Source organism: Neodiprion lecontei, chromosome 2, assembly GCF_021901455.1.
Source record: "Neodiprion lecontei isolate iyNeoLeco1 chromosome 2, iyNeoLeco1.1, whole genome shotgun sequence".
In the NCBI taxonomy this organism is placed as follows: Eukaryota; Metazoa; Arthropoda; class Insecta; order Hymenoptera; family Diprionidae; genus Neodiprion; species Neodiprion lecontei.
The window spans coordinates 14,895,949-14,916,762 of NC_060261.1; the positions used below are offsets into that span (position 1 = coordinate 14,895,949).

A 20,814-nucleotide genomic window follows, 5' to 3' on the forward strand; every position below is an offset into this window, starting at 1 on the left:
GAAACTATGTATCTTCACAGTCTATATGTCATTGTATTAAAAGGTTTTAAAGAGGTTTTTCTAGCAGTAAAATTAGTTTGCACAATGTCCGAGAAAGTGGAGCTGGGATCTTTATGACTATGTTCTCCACGTCTAACAAAAATTTTTATTTTTTTGGTTGAACCGATCGGGTCAACTGGTGAATAACGACTGATGGGAGAAAAAATTATGATCCAGAGTGAAGGTGAACCAAATATAAACATATATACAAAAAAACAAAAAAAATTATTATGTAAAAAAAATAATGTAAAAAAACTGTGCTATGGGGACACTAATTTTATGTGTCTAGTTAAGGTTAAACAATATGTGGTGTGTGGGCGGAGATCAGCGGTTTGTAAATATTACTTAAATGTTCAACGTCTTGTCTAACGGAAATAACGGAATTAGTGTGTCTTACAATATTGCACATTTAAGTAATAGCCTTTTATAATTATTATAATTATATAATTATAATATAAAAATATAATTATTATAAAAGGCTATTACTAGAAATGTGCAATATTGTAGGACACACTAATTCCGTTAATCTTAGACAAGACGTTGAACATTTAAGTAATATTTACAAACCGCTGATCTCCGCCCACACACCACATATTGTTTAACCTTAACTAGACACATAAAATTAGTGTCCCCATAGCACAGTTTTTTTACATTATTTTTTTTACATAATAATTTTTTTTGTTTTTTTGTATATATGTTTATATTTGGTTCACCTTCACTCTGGATCATAATTGTTTCTCCCATCAGTCGTTATTCACCAGTTGACCCGATCGGTTCAACCAAAAAAATAAAAATTTTTGTTAGACGTGGAGAACATAGTCATAAAGATCCCAGCTCCACTTTCTCGGACATTGTGCAAACTAATTTTACTGCTAGAAAAACCTCTTTAAAACCTTTTAATACAATGACATATAGACTGTGAAGATACATAGTTTCTTAATCTTTTTAATTAATGACCTTCAACTTGTAACTCCTACACGTTAAACAACCAGAGGAGCCGACATTGACTACCGTTATTCAAAGAACATTGTCTCCACAAATTGTAAATTATGAATTCGACTGTATCTTAGTCCGCTTACTATAAAAAGGTAAATAACTCTCTAAGTCTATCTTTTTTTCAATTAATCAAAATTGTACTCATTAACCTATAATATATAATAGCCCTAAGAGTATTACATCTACTGTATTTAATGTCTGATTGTACTTTTCTTATAAAAAATTTTTGTTGTTCTTGACAGTTAAATAAATAAATCGTTCTGAGGAGGGCCCATATCCGGGCCAAAGTAACAGGTCGTCAATTTTAAACGTATACATTCGTCGATATCATTTGCTCGTAAGTTAAACATACGTATGTACATATCAGCCGGGTAATTTTATTTACATGGAAAATGTGAGGGATTGGAATGGAAAAATAATATTTTCTTCGACACAAAAACAAGTATGCAAATGAAAGTAAATAAGACGTAATAACCAATGTTATACTGAATCTGAAATTTATTGAGGAACGAACGCATCGCAATTTCATATTCCTTTTGGACGAATGAAAATTTTGACATGCATTTTTTTTTTCTTTATACATATAATATAGGTAAGGTTCGTGTTTCAACGTAAATAATTATCAACAAATAAAAATCGGTACATCGTTTTTGGAAAATATACAACACGAACCTACCTTTACAATTTCAGAAATGAATACATTATACTGTAGAAAAAAAAACATTTAATTTTATAGGACGGCTTTTTTGTCCCTGACAGATCTAAAAGAGAACAAGCCTGGAGTTTCCTCAGGAGTGAAAATAACTATAAAATGCATGTAGACGTATTTATAATGCTATGTAAGTGATGATCATACATCAAATGGACTGGTAAAAATCTTTTAAATTACTACGGAAAAGTTTAAATACGAGTTGCAGCCCGTAAAACAAATAAAACAGAAGTTAGAAAACAAAAAGAAAAAAAAATAGTAATTAAAAATTAAAGAAAATCTTTCTCCAAAAGTGAATAAATAAAAATTGTTCAGGATATAGTTTAAAATAAACTCCATTTTAAGAACGGAGTTTTTTTTTAACTCTTATTATTAGATATCAATCATATGCTTTACAGTTTACATTCATAATAATTGTATCACAGACTGCAACTCATAATTGCGATGCTAAGTTTGACGAAATTAAATTTTTAGTGTGACAAAGACAAAGTTTGTATCGATTTTTTTCGGTGTAAAGTTTTCAAAGTAAAGAACAGAGGTTGAACAACATATTTCAACACACGATACAAACCTGTTGTGTGATATTACATTTTTTTTGTTTTTCATTTTTTTTTTTCAAAAATTTATCAGCGCCTTTTTGAACTTGTGCAATGAAAATCTATGAATTGACATTGCAGAAACTGATTTTCAAATTATTTCAAAAAGTAATTGCAGTTTCTTGAATTTGAATTTTTTTTACCTTCTCAACTTAGATTTGGTACTAAGCGTGGCGCATATAATCTAATCTGTTGCTCGGTTTGTGTGCTACATATCTTTTCTAAATTTATAAGGTTAGGATTTTCTAGTTAAAGACTAATTAAGATATAAGTAATAAGACTGACTTTGCTTTTCAATACAGAATATTAATCAGCAACCAGCCCTGTTAATATAATTTCATGTAGATTGCATAGCTTTCACAGACCAAAATTGCTTGAATGTTGAATACAGAAGTGTTAAACGGGACACGTTGTTCTCATGTTTATTTCTTATTCTGTGGAATTTTTTTTACGCAAATGTTCGAGCAACAGATTGTGGAAACTCGAAGGATCAGTAATGCTTCGGACTTGTACACCATAATAAAATTGTTTTTTTACCACTTTCCAGTAAATGTTAAATATTTCCGCATGACACGTCAGAGATAACAATTTAAATGAAAAATGTCATGGACGGCAGAAAAACATTTATAGTCCAAGCGAAAACGATTGTTTGAGTTCCACGTTTCTTTGTTTTTAATTTTTAATTTGTTTATCATTCATCGGGGAGGGGAAAGGGAAAGGGGAAGGGAGGTAGGGGTAATTTAAGAACTACTGTAGAAGAGATCTTCATCTTTTGCGCGTAACAAATTTAAGTATGGTAGACGAATTTCTGCCACACTATTTTAGGAAATTCTCTGTTTCTACCAGTAAGGAATCGAATTTTTATACGAAAAAATTTCTTGTCAAACATCATACTCGAAACAAATTTATAACCATAAAAATATAATACATGACAAATTCATGATATACAGTGACAAAGCTTGCGAAAATTCGTAGAAATTTATGTACTTCGACAATACCGGAAAAAAAAAAAAAAAAAAGAAAGAAAGAAGATCGTCGAATTCAAAATGAATTTATAGGAAATGCGTCGCAAAGTTTTTCCGGCATATCATTCTTTCTTTATTTTTTATAAACTTTTTAATGTAGTTATTTTTCTTTTCAGCGTAGAAGGGGAGAAATATTTTATTGAAAAATTAGACATCGAAAGTTCATACGCAATACAGGAAGTTGTAAATTTGATTCAATCCAGTTGCTTTCTAAGATTATTGAACCTTAAATAATCAAAAAATTTGCATCAACCGGTGACGATTGCCGTTCTAGAGAAATATCGAGTTACACTGATCACTCATGTAATACAATATCAATAAACTGAGATTACGGGAGAATGAAAAATAAAATAAAATAAATTGACGGTTGCCATACGCAGTTATAATTGTATAGGAAATTTTCATTATTTTTTTCTGTTTTGACATAACTGCGTACGATTTTAACCATAATATACAGATAATACTAGTACCCAGAGAGTGAAATGGTTGAATTGATAACGCTGTTTGTATCTAAGAAATATTTTTATATCTCTGAGCTGTATACTGGAAATAAATTTGGAAAAACTAACAAATGTTTTCGAAAATTTGAAACCATATTTGTTTTTTTTTTTAGTTTTTTATTTTTTTTTTTTTCTTCAAAGAAACCGATATAAAGGAGAGAAGTTGGGACTCTCTGAAAATTTAGTTGTTTTTTTTTTTCATTTTTTGATCAGAAAAAAAATTATGAAAAACCTAAAAGTTTTTCAATCGAAAAACAGCTGCCATAATACATCATTTTTCATCAGTGCATGATTATGGTAGATGCTTGGCTTTTGGATTAGGTTCCGTGATTCGTTCGGAATCCAATCACTTTATTACTTGGTTTTTTTTTGTTTTTTTTTTTTTGTTTTTTGTTTTTTGTTTTTTGCTTCAATAACATCCATATGATGTTGGTATATGGATACCTTAGAATGCTTTAAAAACATTCAACTTTTACAGTGATGTCGATGATTTGGCAACACTGCAGTGACAAGGCAAATAACTTTGCCCAATATTTAATATAAGATTGGCTTACAATACTGGGGGAGCAATAGAATTTGAATTTTTAGTAACTCTGATACTGATATTTTTGATTTTTCATTGTTCGGCTATCACTCCACATATTAAGACTCGAAACCCGTTTGAATTTCGTATAATTAATCAAGTAAATAAATAAATAAACTAGTAGCCCTACGATTGATAAATGAATATATACGTGTAACATCGGAGTCACGGAATATTTATAATAACGTGCGTGATGCTCATTTCGTTGCGTGATTAACGAACAAATTTTCGAAAGTTGCGTATATATACAGTAAAATTGGCTGTTTTTTTTTGTCTCTGCTCTCTTTCCTTGCAACCATTAGAAGGATGTTGACACGTAAAATTGAATATCAATTTCTACGGTACGCTTGGCACAAAAAACAATGTCAGATTTGATCCACAATAAGGTGCAATATAAGTTCACCTAATACTTTTCAAACTGGATCAAAATAAAACAACTTAGGAAAAATTGATTCATTGATACGCTTCAAATGTTTTTAGTTGACCGAAGAAACAAATATTGAAAAAAAAAAAAAAAAATACGCAAGTGTAGTTGTTAGAAATCCAAGTTTTTCACTATCACATTTTCCCACGAGCATACTATATTAATTATATGTACAAATTCTTCGCCTAGTTCAAATTCAAAATTCCTCAAACAATATTTTCAATGCCACTGCGCAGTATTTATTCAGTCGAACTATCTCGACGTCATTACATTCACAGGATTGTATATGGCAAAAATTCACTACACGTTTCGCTAATAGATTTCGTATCTTTGGTCGTGATTATTCTCTTCAAAAATCAAGCAGAATATTATTTATAGCGTTGAAATCTCAGAACGTTAGATAAAATTGTTCCTATATAGACATTACATATTTTGAATGAATCTTTGCATTCAGGCACAATATACATATACACTTGCGTATAACGGACATGCTGCTCAACGTTGGGTGATACTAATGTTTTACAGTTTATTGGCCAATATAAGTGAAAATTTCGGAGTAATCGACAGCAATATAAGAACAATATTACAAACAGATGACAGCAAAGTTTGTGTCAGTCAGGTTACCATTTTTTTAAATAATTAAAGCCAGAAAGCTTGAACTAAATTATACAAAATAGCGAGTATTGTAAACCATTCCTTTTTTAGAGTATAAATATTTCATACCTAATTTTTGTCTTTTGTTAATTATGAAATATTTAACTATTGCCTATGATGTATGAAGTTCGTTTTATAAATCTAAGTCATAGGCTGGTGGTTCATGATACAATACATATACATATATTTATAATATATAAGTATATATGTATATATATACATATATATACTAATCGAATTTTTACATATTTCCCGAATATTCTGTAACGACATTATGAAACGTAGGTATTTGTGTGATGAACTGCACGAACTGAGAATTAGATAAATTTCTATACTTCTCCATTGAGAATGAAATCCCACGTGAAAGAAGTGGAAGAAGACAATAATTTGACGAAAATTCCACCAGCCAGTTATTTATAAAAATAATTGTATAAAACTAGTCAATTTTACAACTTCTGATTCTCAATCACAATATTTTACAAAATCGAATCGCGTTCAACTAAAGTAAAAAAAAAAAAAAAAATTAGGAAAATAATCACAATGTAGGTATTGTACGAACATAAAATAAACAATTTGCTTGAAAAGTGATTTGAATTTCAGAGTTGTATGACATAATTAGGCAACAAAATCAAGCCACAATCAACTAGTAATATTTTCATGTTCAACACAGTTTTTTTTTTTTTTTTTGAAAATCGTTGTATGCCATCAGAATCAAAATACAATGAAACATGTGAGTTGTATAGTGTGCATGGAAATGGGCTTATGTAGCAGATGAAGAGTAGAAATATCATTCAATACGATGTATTTCATATCACAAAATGCCCTTTCATCTTCATTTCATTATTATTATGTTTTCTTTTCCTTACGATGAGAAAAATAACGTTTGAACTTATGAAGAGCCATTGTATAAAAATTTTCTATTAAAATTACACAGGGTATTTTTTTTTTTTAACTTTTAGTATCATCATTCATATTTACATTCACGTTAAAATGCAATGATCAATCGTTACGTTCAATCTCTCATTCGGTTAATATTTTCAATTTCTTTTCCAATTATATTGTGCTTTTGATGATGGCTTGACTCTGGTTTACATTATTTTATATATATGTACATGTATATGTATGTAATTATGTACAAAGAATGACATCACACTCGCACTCGCAACACATCAATCACTGAGTTTACTGAACAAAGCAGGCGATCATCATTATTATTATTACATGCTCAGTTGAATATTTACAAGTGAACTTATTTTCATCCCTTCGCCTAAATGATAGTGATGATGATGGTTGTAATTTTGTTTTGTTGTTTTTTTAATTTTTTGTTAATCTCCACTTCATAACTCTCGAAATCACTTTTTATCTAAATCAATGTTCATAGCACTGTTTTTGTCTTTTTCTTTACACTGCTAGGCATTAGTCGACTATTATCTTCAGACTTAAGTAACTTTTCACATATAATCGTGAGTTCAAAGCATATATATACATGTATAGTATACATACATACATATACATACATACACATACACATATGTACGTATGTATGCATGTATGTATGTATGTATACCCTTCCTCTGCACCGAAAAAATCACTTTTTCCACACTTAGAAGATGCTTTGAGCATTTTCGTATATTTCCTTACGTTTTTTCTTACTTTTGTTCATATCGTAAACATTTTCCAAACTACTTGGATATGTTTCCTTCTTCCATAATGCTATTCTCTTCCAATCGTGCGACGTATAAGCTTGGATCAATCACCTTTGGAATTGGCTTTATCTCAGTTCCAAGCTCTTGTTCTATGCGGTGCAAGGCAAAGCGATCTTCGTAAGTTATGAGATTGATCGCAATACCTAAGTGTCCAAATCTACCTGAACGTCCAATACGATGCAAATACGTTTCTGCCATCTTCGGAAAGTCAAAGTTTATTACAACATTCACAGCTTGCACGTCAATTCCACGCGTGAACAGATCACTGCAAACCTATAAGAATTATGCATTTTTAGATCTCCTGCCATCGTTAGTTTAGCTTCACGAGCACTTATCACCTTACTTTTTATATTTGATGTAACGGAGCAAAAGCATGTCACATTTACTAAATCATCAGGACAATCGAAAATCACAAACCTAAATGATTATTGATCTTAGTACTTGCAGTTACTATCAGTTGTAAACTTAAGGATTTATGGGAAGTACACCCAGGTCAAAAAAGTGGTTGAAATAAAAGTGTGATAAACCAAAGGCTTACAAAGTCTCGAGATATTTTTTTTTTAATCCTAAAGTAAGAAGTTTAGTTAAACTGAATACCGTCCTATGAGACGGGAAAAATTTCAGCAGTCTAAATACAAATGTCAATATCTCATGATATTAATCACTTGAGAGATTGACGTTGATTATGCCATCGTTCTTTCCAGAAAATCCATATTGCATGTCTCATTCTGATTAACAGCTAATTGTATTCGTGACTGAATTTTCTATAGATCATCTGAGTTAGATTTGAAGCAACATTAATGTCTCTATTACCAAATCATAATTTCTTATCCATTAATTGTAATGGTTCAACAATTCAATTATCTGTATTTGTTTATATGTTTTCGTTAGAAAAAATCTCTGACCCTTTGTAGTGCATTCATTTATGAACAAAATAAATCAATGTTCATCCAATCAGATGAACTATATGGAATTTACAGTACAAAAAAGTATGAGTATGCTGTGATTTCTCTGATTGGTTGTAATTAACAGGGTGTTTATAGTTCACATATTTAAATGATCTATTAATGATAAATTTTTTATATATATATAAAAAAAAAAAAAAAAAATTATGTACTTTTAACCGAAACGACGTTATCAATATAAATAAAAACTGTCAGAAATTGTCCGTATCGTTGTGAAAATAATTAATAATCAACGAAGAATACCGATGAACAGCTGAAAACTGAAGTCACAAAAGTATCATCTTAAATTGCATTAAAATTGCATAGGAACAGAAGTCACCCTCTGCTGTTTAATTACGACAAAAACAAAGAGCAAGAAAAGAGAGGGGCTTCCGGGTTAAAGGATTTGTACAAATTTAGTACATAATGCGCAGATAATTTACACAGGCACTATTTTTACATCAACAATAAATAAATCATAGAAATGAAGATCTTGCAAGCATTCCAAGTTATACAGTGATAAAAGTGGCTTTTCCATATTGAAACATATTGAATTTGATTGTAATTATGATGGTGAATCCGTTGTAAGTGGAAAAAATGACACCCCTTATGATTTACACTGTATTATATGTATGTTGTGTTTGGGTTACTTACCAGGTTCCGGCAGAGTCCGGCGCGGAAATCATGAAAGACTCGATTTCGGTGTGCCTGGGCCATTTTCGCATGTATGTAATAACAGCAGTAGCCGAGATCTGTTATTTTCTTAGCGAGTAATTCAACGCGTTGTGTTGAATTGCAGAATATTATGCTCTGTGTAATTTGTAACTTGAAAATAAAAATGATATAATTAGTTCGCTAGGGTTGCTCAAAAGTCTGATGTTCTCAGCATAACCAGGCAATATACGAAATGGGTATCAAAAATGAATCAAGTTTTCAGATGGTAGCTCGAAAAATGTGTAAAACCTCTAGGGTGAATATTTTGTAAATTTCACAACAAAATGATAACAAAATATACGTTTTATGGGGTAAGGAAATGGGTTGATACTTTTGGGAATTTCCCAAAGGGGAATCATCATTGGTTAAACTTTCCCTAAAAAAGGATATACATACATAACTGAGTTTTTTTTACACTAAATGGTAGAATTTTTGTTAGCGTATTTACATGAATTTAGGCAACGTTCAAAATTTACCTCATGCTCCGGGAACCAAGGAAGCAAATTGACAGGGCAGGAGGATGACCAGTAATGGTGTTGCGTAATGTTTGACGCACGTTATTACGTATTTATTAGTAAGAAGCGAGTAAGTAACAGGCAAATAGATATAATAAATAAATAATTCGCATTACTAATCACCCTGAAAAAATTTATCCTGAATTTTTTTGGATGTACAGAGAAGTTTGATGAGCAGAGAGTAATTGACTTTTTTTATGTTAATTGGGATAGAATGGTGGAGTTTAAGAAAATCAGAATTTTGATATTTCAAAGATGTGAACGAATTTCTTTGACTTACAAACGATATGCGAGTGCCCATATATTAAACGTAAGATTGAATTTAATAGCAGTTTTCAGAAAATAACTACTAGCATCATCAAAACTCCATGCGGCTGAAATTGGTAATGCTACTATACCGATGCTTTTCAGTAAATAATCGCTGTCTCACACCTTTAGGCCTGTGTGCAATTCAGTAAACCATACTTAAGCAAGTCATGCTCATACTTTGAAAACTTGACTCTCTGAAAGTCATTCTGACATTGCAAAAGATAGTTATTTCTTCCCAAATGTTCTGTTACATTAAAGATACTAACGTCAACTTCATAAGAATTCAGTCACCTGATTTATAGTTATTTGAGATTGAAGAACATTACTAACGGCCATAGTTGGAAAATGCGGAAATGAACCAATTACACGAAAAACGGACAAGTACGAATTTCAAATATTAATTTCTGCCATATCTGTTTTGATATTTAGGGAGTTTTACCTTAGAAAATAGCGTATTAAGGCAGTGAACTTTTTGACGTTCCTGTACAAAAGCATAATATTGTGTCACTCCTTTCAATGTCAACTCTTCCATCAGATTAATTTCATATGGGTCCCTCAGATGCTTTTCCATGAATTGCTTTACGGTTAGGGGAAATGTAGCAGAGTATAATAGAATCTGACGTTCTTGTGGTAATCTATAAACACAGATGTAAAGAATTTTGTAATTTTCGTTTCTAGTTGAATCCAGAAAAACCAAAATGCGATTGGACCACATTTGCAACAGTTTATACCTGGATATAACGTGATCCAGCATCCCCTTAAAGTCTTGGGATAGAAGCTTGTCAGCTTCATCCAATACAAGGATTCTGCAGTGATCCATATTTGCAACATTTTTATCCATCAGATCAAGGATACGTCCCGGTGTCGCAATGATTACTTGCACTGGAAAAGTACATTTCAATAAGTGCGTATAAATTAGGAATCTTAAGAAGGAAATTCATCTACAATCAACAAAAGCAATCTAATACATTGGGTCTGAATGTATGAGAATGGCGTAATTGGGTAAATCGACAAAACAGAACAATGTACAAGACCAATTCTGTTTCAACTTCTATTAGAGAAGATGAACAAGCCCTGGTTGTCAACAGATTTCCAGACTATTACGGACTATTCAACAAACGCTAACCTTTTTGGTAAATCCTCATAATGTCGTCGCGCAGATTAGTTCCTCCAGTGGTAACCATGACCTTGACGTCCATGTGTTTTGCAAGTTCAATGCATATCTGTGATGTCTGCAGAGCCAATTCTCTAGTAGGAACTATCACTAATGCTTGAATAACATCTTTACGTGGATCCACCTGCAAGATGCAATAATTAAAGTAGTGAAATTCGAACAACTTTCTATATGTCTCTTTGTTTATCTTTTCCTACCTGTTCTAATACAGGAATTGAATATGCACCAGTCTTGCCTGTACCATTTTTAGCTCGTGCAAGTACATCTTTGCCAGAAAGAGCTATGGGGATACTTGCTTCTTGTATCGGGGATGGCTTTTCCCATCCCTTCTCAAAAATTCCCATCAACAATTCACGCTTTAAGCAGAATTCCTCGAATTCATTTCCACGTGTGTCCGTAACATCCTATGATGTACAAAAAAAAAGTCTTGTAGCTTTGATTTGCATCACAAGTAATGCCTGATTATATTAGTTTAGGAGAAAATTTTTCAACTGCTAATAGTTCAAAATGTTTATGAAGAAAGTAATCTAATGTTATAATTAGTGTGTTATTCCTCAATTTTATGTATTCTTGAAGGAATTTTAGGAGATTGGTGTATCATTCACTAGCCAAAATAAATTTTTTTTATCAAGGTCTAATTTTACATCATTTTCCAATTGTCAGACACTAAGATTGATTACAACCGTTTCCATATTCCTAGTAATTTTATGAACCATGATTCTGAATGAGCACTGTTGGCATTACCAAATCAATTTAAGTGTCTTTACAACAGCTATTATCTTGAATTTTAGTTTAGTTTGACTCACACTTGTTTTGATGCGTTTGTCTTTGGGCGGAATTTTCAGTTTTGCTTTCCAACCTATATCGTCCATCTTTTCTAGATCACCTTTTGGACCCAAGCCGGAATTCAGCATGTGATTAGAATTAATATGAGTTTCGGTCATCATATCGTAGGCTTTAGAGTGTCTCAAATTTCCTGAAAGACAGAATTCAAGATGAAATTATAATCATAATCCACTTTATTTGTATACCCCGGATCCTAAACCTCGGAAGTTCACATCTTCATTTCCTTACTATTTTCATCAACCTGTTACAAACATTTATGAAAGTTATGCCTGTAATAGGAACTGTTAATTTCAGAATGAAATTCAACAATACAAAAAATAGAAATTGAAGATGACACACGGAACAATAAGCCTTGTGAAACATGAAATAACCGTACATTCTGCGAATTTTATCGAAACATTGCAGCTATCTACAGTAGGCGTTATCAGCAGGACGTGTACTTGACAATGGCTTTAAAAGAATAACAATATTCACAATCAACGTGAAAAATTCAGAGTACAAGGAGTTCATTTTAACACCAAGTGTAAATTTTAATTCAACAAATATGTGTAGACTAGCTGAAAATATTTGGCACGAGGTTGATATAAATTTAATCGTATTACCAAAACAACTATATAATTACAAAAGAAACTAAATCAAAAAATGAAGCAGCTCATGATAGAAATAAAGTAAGATAGAAATAAAAGGGAGGGAATGTGCAAGAGAGCTCGAATGGCAAGAGAAAAGAAGGGAGAAACAATTCTCAATATATAAGATTCATGTATTGCAAAAGACCGTGATCATAAATGTCTGAATGTATGGCAAAACAAAGAAAAGCTAAGGTGTGTATAGCGCTAAGCTGTACTTTGAGCTACGAAAAAAAATTTCAAAACTGAACAAGAAATACACAAACTGTGAATACTAGTTCAATTCAAGGTACACATACGCTGTTGCTGAAAAAATGTGTTTATATTGTCAAGCTTCGCTGAGTACAAAGATCGAGCAGTCGGTTTGAAATGTACCTTGAACAGTACATGGCTGAACATATAAAATATAGCTGAATGATTTTCATAATTTTCAAATAAAATTTGAAATTTTTTCTTTTTAGATTGCCAATAACAAGTATATGATAATTTTATTACTCTCTACGCTTGATTCGATTGCCGTTATTTTACTATGTTTGAAAATGAACCGACTGTGCTTTTTTCGGTAAAAAAAATCATGTGGCTACAGGCCAGCTATTTGAGCAAATAAAAAACGATGAATATACCGATGTGTACGGTGTATCAACAAAACTGGTATATACATCCTCCATTATGAATTTACTAAGCCACCGCAGTGCCAAACGGGTGTATAAACGAGGCTTTATGCCATGCCAACCGAAGGTTTCTCTTCTTTTTCTCTTTTCGCTCAGAATTCTCTAAATATATAATCTAACCAAGCAAGATACGAGGTGTACACGTATAATCATGAATTGAAATATTTGTGTAGATGCTGATAACGGTGAGAAAAATTTCACCAAGTACTAACAATACGGAATAGAATATCGCGGGCGAAAATCTTATGCCAAGCTGGATCCATTGTACCGTAACTGGCGCAGAGTTCTTTGAACTTTGATTTATAAACCGAAATAAATAATTGATGAGTCCAAACAAGATGTATTATGAACTTAAGTCAGAAATGTGGCTCAAACTCCATAATACGGTTCATAGAATGAGGTGAGAGAAGGTGTATCTTACCTTCAAACTGATGGATATCGATGCTGAAACACAGCACTCGATTCGGAAACAACACGCCAAAATGGCCGTTCCAATGTCAACTTTTTATAATCTCGGCTGTGCGGCCTGGCTCCCTTCCGTGGCACAATAACCTTCTACTTTCGGATATATATTACACGGGATTGTATCACGACGCTACTGGTATATTGTTTTTACAATAACTTTAACAATGAACGCACTGCGTCAATTGCGAGCCAATAATTATTATCTTTGAATGTAACACGATGTGTGCCGTGAAAAGAATAAAAACACTTTCGGAACACAAGCGGTTGCCTTGTGGCGCTCGGTGCGTGGCGTTCCACGAAACCAGTAACAACAGAGTGAAAGATTATCGCTGCGACACCAGGGCCGTGTTCGAAAATTTACTGACAGTACCACGATCTTACATACAGGTCTGGTAACTCCAGCACTTTTGAGTGGTAGGGGGTGTCACCGTTAGTAAGGCACACGGTCTTGTTTCCTATCTATCCGCTAGGGGCGCCAGTGGCCCGGGGTATAATAAATATAGATATATACCGATAAGATGATCTGCTCGTCGAAGTTTTTGACAGTTCATAACTCAGTGTAAAGTGTGTAAACGGTGTAACAAATTCAGGATTGTTGATTCCGAAAAATCAGCTGTTCGGATCTGATTTATGATTGGCTCACCCCGAGGGGGCAGCGCTGCAGACGGCGAAGACGGGAACCACGGTTCTTCCTCATTATCTGAGTCATTCCCCACCCTACTAGTTTCCGGACCTGTATGTAAGACCGTGGACAGTACTGTCAGCAATCTTTCATCTCTTTTGCGCTGCCGAGTTCATGGACAGCTCTGTCTCTGCCCTAGGGAATTTTAAGTACTGGCAGTTCTCTCTGCTGTAGAGACCTAAAAATCAATGCCAGTTTTGCAGCATGGAGATCGGTCTCCTTCCTTCTTACTCCCTGTCCCAGCCTCACACGTTTCACAACATTTTAGAGATACTTCAAAGCACGCTTCAAAATTTATAGATCCGTGAAACACTAACTGATCCGTTGAGTCGAGTGAAATGAATCAAATTACTCGAGAGCGGAAGAAGAGATCAGCTGCCCAGTATTCGCTGGGCAGTGAAAGTAGTTTCATGATTTTTTTGCTCTACCAGATCGCCTGCTTACTCTGTCTCATTTCTAAGGAATTTTTAGGGTTGGAAATACCAAACTATTTTCGAACAAGCCCGGAAAAGTATACCTTGCGTAAATCTTTGTAACGCAAGCATCAAGCTTATGGGTAATTTGAATTCGTATCACCATACTAAAACACAAGTATCATGGCTCTTATTATTAGGTTACCATTTCGTAGACTGATGTACCAACTTCCGAGGTTACAGAGTTTGACGGGATTGATAATGACACATGACATGTCAATCAATGTCTCATCGTCACACTCGTGGGTACAGATTGTCTGGTGTTTCTTTTTTGCAACCTTCTCAATGCGGTCCGGGATTAATGTATCTATGGCCTTGAAGAAGAATATTTCGAAACACGCCAATAGTGGATCACTTGTTCAAATAAGTTTTCAGATTTATTACTCTACAGAAAATAGTGTATTTGACATAATTGCAATTTTTCAATACATTCCTTGATATTGTAAAAGAATAATAAACAAACGTAAACAACATGCCACACTGCCTGATTAAATCGATGACAAGATATCAGAAAACAAGTAATTTACATGACGGTATGTATCACTCAATATTGTTTTCATCTTTTATTTTGAAAAATTGTTTGCTTAATTGGTGCAAAATTTTGCTCGCCGATCATGTTCCAGTCGAGGTTTGTAAATGGTACATTTCTGTAACTCTTTACGTACAAAACCAACGCAACAGAAAACTTGGAGCAACGTCAAAATTCCACTCACCATTATTAAAGAGTAGGTGCAAATTTTCAGGGTTAAGTGGAGATCAATTTCCAGGGAAGAAATTATGCGATATGGGTAGCTAATTTTCCAGCTCAAACCCGCGAAATTTTCTCTAGCGCATTGCGTTTTCTTGATTATAGGTTATATCACCACTGTTTTCTTCATCAACAATGTTACTGTGCAATCGACCATTCGCGATAAGTTCCATTATGTTGTGAAAGATCCAATTTACCCTAATCATTTATAAGATCAGTGATGCTTAGCATCAATTGTTTCTTTTTTTTTCAACCCATTTTCAATAATATTCCACAATTTTTCGTAGAGAACGAACTTTCCGTGTCGTGGTTGCCGACAGTATCTGATATCAGAAAAAAAAATCAAAGCAAAGAAGTGTCTTCAAAGTCTATAAATATGTGGACTTGTCCAAGACTTTCAATCGTAACTCGATACAGCTTTAAGAAAGATAACAGCATGTTATGGAACACATCAATTCCGGAAGAACTAGGCCTGCAGTTAATAGATTCCGGTGAATCAGCCGACGTACTTTCAACGTCTACAGTCATTGCAAGCGCGCCGACGGTAACGAATTACCTGTGTGACTTGAACGCAAGGAAGAAAGTTTTCGATGCCGACAAAGAACTGATCGAAAGATGCGAGATTATAAAAATCAACGACGCACAAATAAACGCTGAGGGCGGGAAATGCTGTAAAAATGATAATCAATCATCCGACGGAAAGTGCGTCGACCCCGAGTCGGTCGATTTATCTCCCACAATGCGATTACCGGCTAGTAACACTTTGATCAAAGCGATAAGATTTTACGAAGAAGAAAGAGCGCCCTACTCGGATGTCGGAAACACGGAAACTTGGAAACGCATCAAAGCCTTGCACTACTGCCCGTATTGCCGGAAGAGCTTTGATCGACCTTGGGTACTGAAAGGCCATCTTCGACTTCATACCGGTGAAAGGCCGTTCGAGTGTCCGGTTTGCCAAAAATCATTTGCCGATCGGTGCGTAACAAATTCAAAATTCAATTACATCGGCAAATCTTCCAAATTTACAACCTTTGAGGTTTGCAGAATTGCTTTCACATAATATTTCACTCCGTGAAAAGTGAAATTCGAAAACTGTTTCCTTTCATTTACGTTGTAAACATTTTACAATGTCCACTGCTAAATTTCTCTGCGCAGATCAAACTTGAGGGCTCATCAACGGACCCGAAATCACCATCAATGGCAATGGCGGTGTGGAGTGTGCTTCAAGGCATTCTCTCAACGACGATATTTGGAACGTCATTGCCCAGAAGCGTGTCGGAAGTATCGAATTTCCCAGAGAAGAGAAAATAGTTTAACTTGAACGTTCTATTAATAACTAACGTTGTATCAAATTGAATGTTATTACACGAGTAAGCTATAAACTCGTTACAAATATTCCTCTTTTTGTTCAGCCTTTATTACAAACATATAACTAAAAGACTATAGAAGCAAAGAATAACAACAAAATAAACTTGAATCGCATCTTAATTGCAAAATATGCATTATTATTTCTTTACATTTTGTACAATATCGACAGGCGTTGAAGAGACACCGTTGCTATTATAGTTTTATCGCAGTTATTCTACCTATATAAAAAAGCCGTAACTAAAATCGAGTCATTATTAGAGCTCAGTCTATTGTGGACCCTATTTTAAATTCACCATTTTAGATTTAAAAACTTTGTCTTCCAATTTGAAATCAGCACCTTGAAAATCCTGCATGAGTAGTGATTTTTATTAAATTGGATAGTTTTCCACCAACATGTTGAGTTCGCCATTTTGAGTCTGCAAAGTCCGGATTTCTAATTCGAAACTAGCAATCTTCAAAATCCTCGTGTACCCATTTTCATACAAATCGCATTAATCGTAAGATGAATATAATTTAGGAGTACTGACTTTCATTGCATCCTGAGAAAAACCTGAATATTTATTGCAACTTGTCCGCGAATTTGGCATTCCAGCCACTGTGCGCGCCCTTTCGATGCCTAACCTAACCCTCGAAATGTGCAACGTGAACTTTGACCTTTTCATAAATTTGCTTTTTCTGCTCCCCCTCTACCGGCTTCTCCGCCGCTATCAATATTTTAATCGTTCCTGATGTGTTTGTCCATTTTTTCTCTTCCTTACTTTATCGTCGTGCACTGAGGGTGCGTTCCGATATTACCCCACAGTGCTATCGATAATCTTTGATCTCTTTTGCGCTGCTGAGTTCACGGGTAGCTCTGCCTCTGTCCTAGGGAGTTTTTAGCGCTGCAAGCTAATTTCGGAACGTATCCTGAGTACATACCTTTGATGGGTAAGTAGACGTCTATCAAATTTAAATAATGTTTCTATTTGTATGGAAGTGCCGAATACGTTGTCAGAAATGAATGAAATTCCCACGTTTGGCAGTTCCACATTCAATACCGTACAATTATTGAGCAGATTTAAGAATCGTACCTCGTAGAAACTGCGTGCAAATTTATGAATGAACTATATGATACTCAATACTGCAGTTACCCAAGCTTCAAATCGATCCATACATGTCTGCATAGATAGTGCAAGTTTAGTTGCACGTTTAAATTTTTTTCATTAAACGAAAATTTAATGAAGCTTATTTCAGATAATCGCATCCGAAACCGTGATTTCAATTATCAGAGTGCTTTCTCACGATTTCGCGCCACTCTTAGCAAAAGCTACGTGAGCAGGGTCAGTACTATTAAACCTGAATTTGTCAATTGCTAAATTGATTATACATTTATTTAATTCAACTATTTTTTATCTTTTTCTACGGTAACCGAGCTGCCGCAGGCAGGTAAATAATTTTATCTTCATGTATGAGCTAAATAACTTGATATTATTGTAAGGTACATCTAATTTTACACGTGGAAAATCCTTGTGAATATTCCGCGTATCACGGAAATTTAGCTATCTACGACATCGTTCAACCGTTCATTTTGCCAAAAGTCATTGACCGATCAGTGAGCAATAAACTCAACATTCAAATCTTACAAATTTTCACTTTAAACTTGTAGCAACTTCAAGTCGTGTTTCAAAAACTGTAAATAGTCCAACTTGAATGTTGCAGTACAGTAAACTACCATTGCATCAAATTGAATTCGACTACATGAGTCAGTAATAAACTTGTTACAAATATTCACTGTCTTTGTCCTTTACCCTAACAAACGCAATAAGAATAAAAGTCAAAAGCAGCAAAGGACAATAAAAACAAAATTACATTTCGACAAAATTGTACATATTTTTATTTCGTTTCATTTTTACAATGTCGACGAGCATTTAAAAGCACCATCGCAGATAATTATGCGAGTTGTCGATTCGACCGATTCTGCCATGGCATGTATTATTTCCATCTTACTTATGTTATTTGAAGCGTTATGTACATAGATGATGAGAAAATTGTATACTTACGTGATTCGGTTGAGTAGAAATCTGACCTAACACATATTTAACAGGCAAATAGTTGCGAATTGTTCGACGCAACCGTTAATGTTTTCATCGGTTTGGTAGCTTTCCCCTTTTCCAACCAAACTTACGAAAACATTCAAGGTCGCTTATCCGCTCCCTTCTTCGAACTGGGGACTTAAATAATGAACAGTACCGTGCACCTCGCTAACCAGTCAATACTTGAACAGTTCCTGATTTGTTTGTTCAGTATTGCTCCTCCTCCCGTCATCGCCGTTTACTAATTACTTTCAGGCGGTAAGTAGACGCTTATTAAATTTAAACAATTTTCCAATGTGTAAAGAAATGTGTCATCCGAAATAAATGGGAACCCCGAGTTCAAAGTTCTAAACATTTCACGCTATCGATACAGTAATTGATGAGCAATGACTGCAGGTCGAACCTAAGTACTAATTTGAAAGTTCACTACCTCATACTCAAAACTGGTTATCAAGCTCCGAATTCACGTATATTACATAGATGGTCCAATACAAAGTGCAAGTTCAGCTGCACGGTCGATAAAACTCGTTTTAAATGAACGGTAATCTGCCTTACAACTGATTTCACTCCACAGTAATCGAGGACCACCTTTGACCCCAGCCCTCGGCCATATAGGAAGAGGAATAATTGTAAGACAACGTTTTCTTTTTGCAAAGATGCTGAGAATTCAATAATAATTCGAAAAAAGTTATTGTTAAAATATTTGTATACATTTGCTTGCAACGCATTCCATTATTGAAGACCTAAGTTAGAAGATAGTTAGTTAAGGCGATAGTTTTTCGTCACTCATGTGAGTTGCCTACTCTCACGAACAAAAATCATTCCAGATATCGATGAATGCAGCATTCACGGATCTTGCGATCAAAGATCTATAAATCATCTTGCGCGCAATGACGAAATAGCCCTACTCGGTAGCGGTTTTCGAGAAAAAATATCACTGGAGCGACTGAAGAACTAAGAGCGTTCGATCTTGCAACAAATTCACGGGAAATGAACAAGCTATTGTTGCAATAGAAAATGAATCCATCTACGGGATACACATTTATCACTCAACTCTGAGACCCGATGTAAGTATTGTACCCTCGGTATAATCAAATTTACAAGGAACGCGAAACTATGTAAACTGTTATTTCCAGATTCCAAATCCCTGCATCCACGGATTCTGTTCACACATATGTTTGTTGGTGCCGAATTCTACGTATTCCTGTGGTTTTCCAGCTGACAAGGAATTAGGAACCGATAAACACAACTGCAGAGTTTTGTCAAAGACAAGGGTGTAACCACGATGGGGCAACCGGGGTAATGGTGGATTTATTTTACCGTACGAATTATGAAACTCAAACTTTAATTGACTTCGATGTGTAAATTGGCCGAACCGTATTGACCGTCTGGAACATAATAAATCACACGTTCAGATTAATAATAGGTTGTTAATATTATGTTAGTTTATTTTAGGGGTGTGCAGGAAAAATGAAAAATCTCGGGCTTACCGGAAATTGGCGAGTTTTTGAAAATTTTGGTCACGGCTGTTTTCGCTTCTCCGTAAGTATCGGAGTTTCCAAAGTGAACACAGTTTATCCAAAATTTCTGACTTATGCCATTTCCAAAATCCCAGACAATCTGAAGGATCATTTCGTACCCGTCTTGAATTATGAATTCTGGAGGCTCACCGAAAATATAACCTCGGATTCTTTCGTATCTGTTTCATTAGCACATTGTCGTAAAACAATTTTATCACCGACCAGTAGGGGTACTGAAATTCTCTGGATCGTTCACTGCGTTTATCCTTCACCCTAACAAAGACAATAACAATAAAAGACACAAGCAGCAAAGATTAATGAAAACAAAATTGCTTTTTACAATACTTGTACACATTATTATTTCGTCTTGTCTTTACAATATCGACGAGCATGGAAAATCAACCATCGCTTCATTTGATCCGTCGCAGATAGATAAGCTCGAATTTGAGTTGACA

At 34.2% G+C, this 20,814-nt stretch overlaps 2 protein-coding genes and 2 long non-coding RNA genes across 6 annotated transcripts; 2 read left to right on the forward strand and 2 right to left on the reverse strand.

Moving 5' to 3' along the window:
- Positions 1 to 770: 770 nt before the first annotated feature.
- On the forward strand, positions 771 to 3,337 carry LOC124292766. Its single transcript, XR_006902673.1, has 2 exons — positions 771 to 1,127; positions 1,278 to 3,337. It is a non-coding gene; the product is annotated as an uncharacterized LOC124292766 (long non-coding RNA).
- Positions 3,338 to 4,050: 713 nt separating this feature from the next.
- On the reverse strand, positions 4,051 to 13,839 carry LOC107216831 (ATP-dependent RNA helicase me31b). Its single transcript, XM_015654132.2, has 8 exons — positions 13,453 to 13,839; positions 11,695 to 11,864; positions 11,086 to 11,292; positions 10,841 to 11,012; positions 10,446 to 10,596; positions 10,154 to 10,349; positions 8,831 to 9,001; positions 4,051 to 7,505 (listed from the first exon to the last, which is right to left on the reverse strand). The coding sequence occupies exons 2-8, from the start codon at positions 11,833 to 11,835 to the stop codon at positions 7,209 to 7,211; spliced, it is 1,335 nt and encodes a 444-aa protein (XP_015509618.1). The 5' UTR covers positions 11,836 to 11,864; positions 13,453 to 13,839; the 3' UTR covers positions 4,051 to 7,208.
- Positions 13,840 to 14,397: 558 nt separating this feature from the next.
- LOC107216820 (zinc finger protein 2) lies at positions 14,398 to 17,014 on the forward strand. 3 transcript variants are annotated; one of them, XM_046731687.1, is made up of 4 exons: positions 14,398 to 14,734; positions 14,792 to 15,184; positions 15,687 to 16,374; positions 16,555 to 17,014. In XM_046731687.1, exons 2-4 carry the CDS (start codon positions 15,124 to 15,126, stop codon positions 16,718 to 16,720), a joined length of 915 nt encoding a protein of 304 aa, XP_046587643.1. In that variant the 5' UTR covers positions 14,398 to 14,734; positions 14,792 to 15,123; the 3' UTR covers positions 16,721 to 17,014. The 3 variants fall into 3 exon arrangements, with proteins under 3 accessions (XP_046587643.1, XP_046587641.1, XP_015509598.1); XM_046731685.1 differs by having other exon boundaries at positions 14,807 to 15,184; XM_015654112.2 differs by having other exon boundaries at positions 14,835 to 15,184.
- A 1,651-nt stretch (positions 17,015 to 18,665) lies between these two features.
- On the reverse strand, positions 18,666 to 20,768 carry LOC124292856. Its single transcript, XR_006902795.1, has 3 exons — positions 20,705 to 20,768; positions 20,330 to 20,632; positions 18,666 to 20,227 (listed from the first exon to the last, which is right to left on the reverse strand). It is a non-coding gene; the product is annotated as an uncharacterized LOC124292856 (long non-coding RNA).
- Between the last annotated feature and the right edge of the window lie 46 nt (positions 20,769 to 20,814).

Excerpts from the sequence above, each read along its gene's own strand:
- LOC107216820 (XM_046731687.1), top strand. The coding sequence starts at position 15,124 with ATGCCACACTGCCTGATTAAATCGATGACAAGATATCAGAAAACAAGT. Across the intron at positions 15,185-15,686 it reads AACAAGTAATTTACATGACG|AGAACGAACTTTCCGTGTCG; the intron begins GTATGTATCACT and ends AATTTTTCGTAG. Across the intron at positions 16,375-16,554 it reads CAAAAATCATTTGCCGATCG|ATCAAACTTGAGGGCTCATC; the intron begins GTGCGTAACAAA and ends TTCTCTGCGCAG.
- LOC107216831 (XM_015654132.2), bottom strand. The coding sequence starts at position 11,835 with ATGATGACCGAAACTCATATTAATTCTAATCACATGCTGAATTCCGGC. Across the intron at positions 11,293-11,694 it reads ACAAACGCATCAAAACAAGT|GATGTTACGGACACACGTGG; the intron begins GTGAGTCAAACT and ends TGTACATCATAG. Across the intron at positions 9,002-10,153 it reads TTAATACGCTATTTTCTAAG|TTACAAATTACACAGAGCAT; the intron begins GTAAAACTCCCT and ends TTTATTTTCAAG.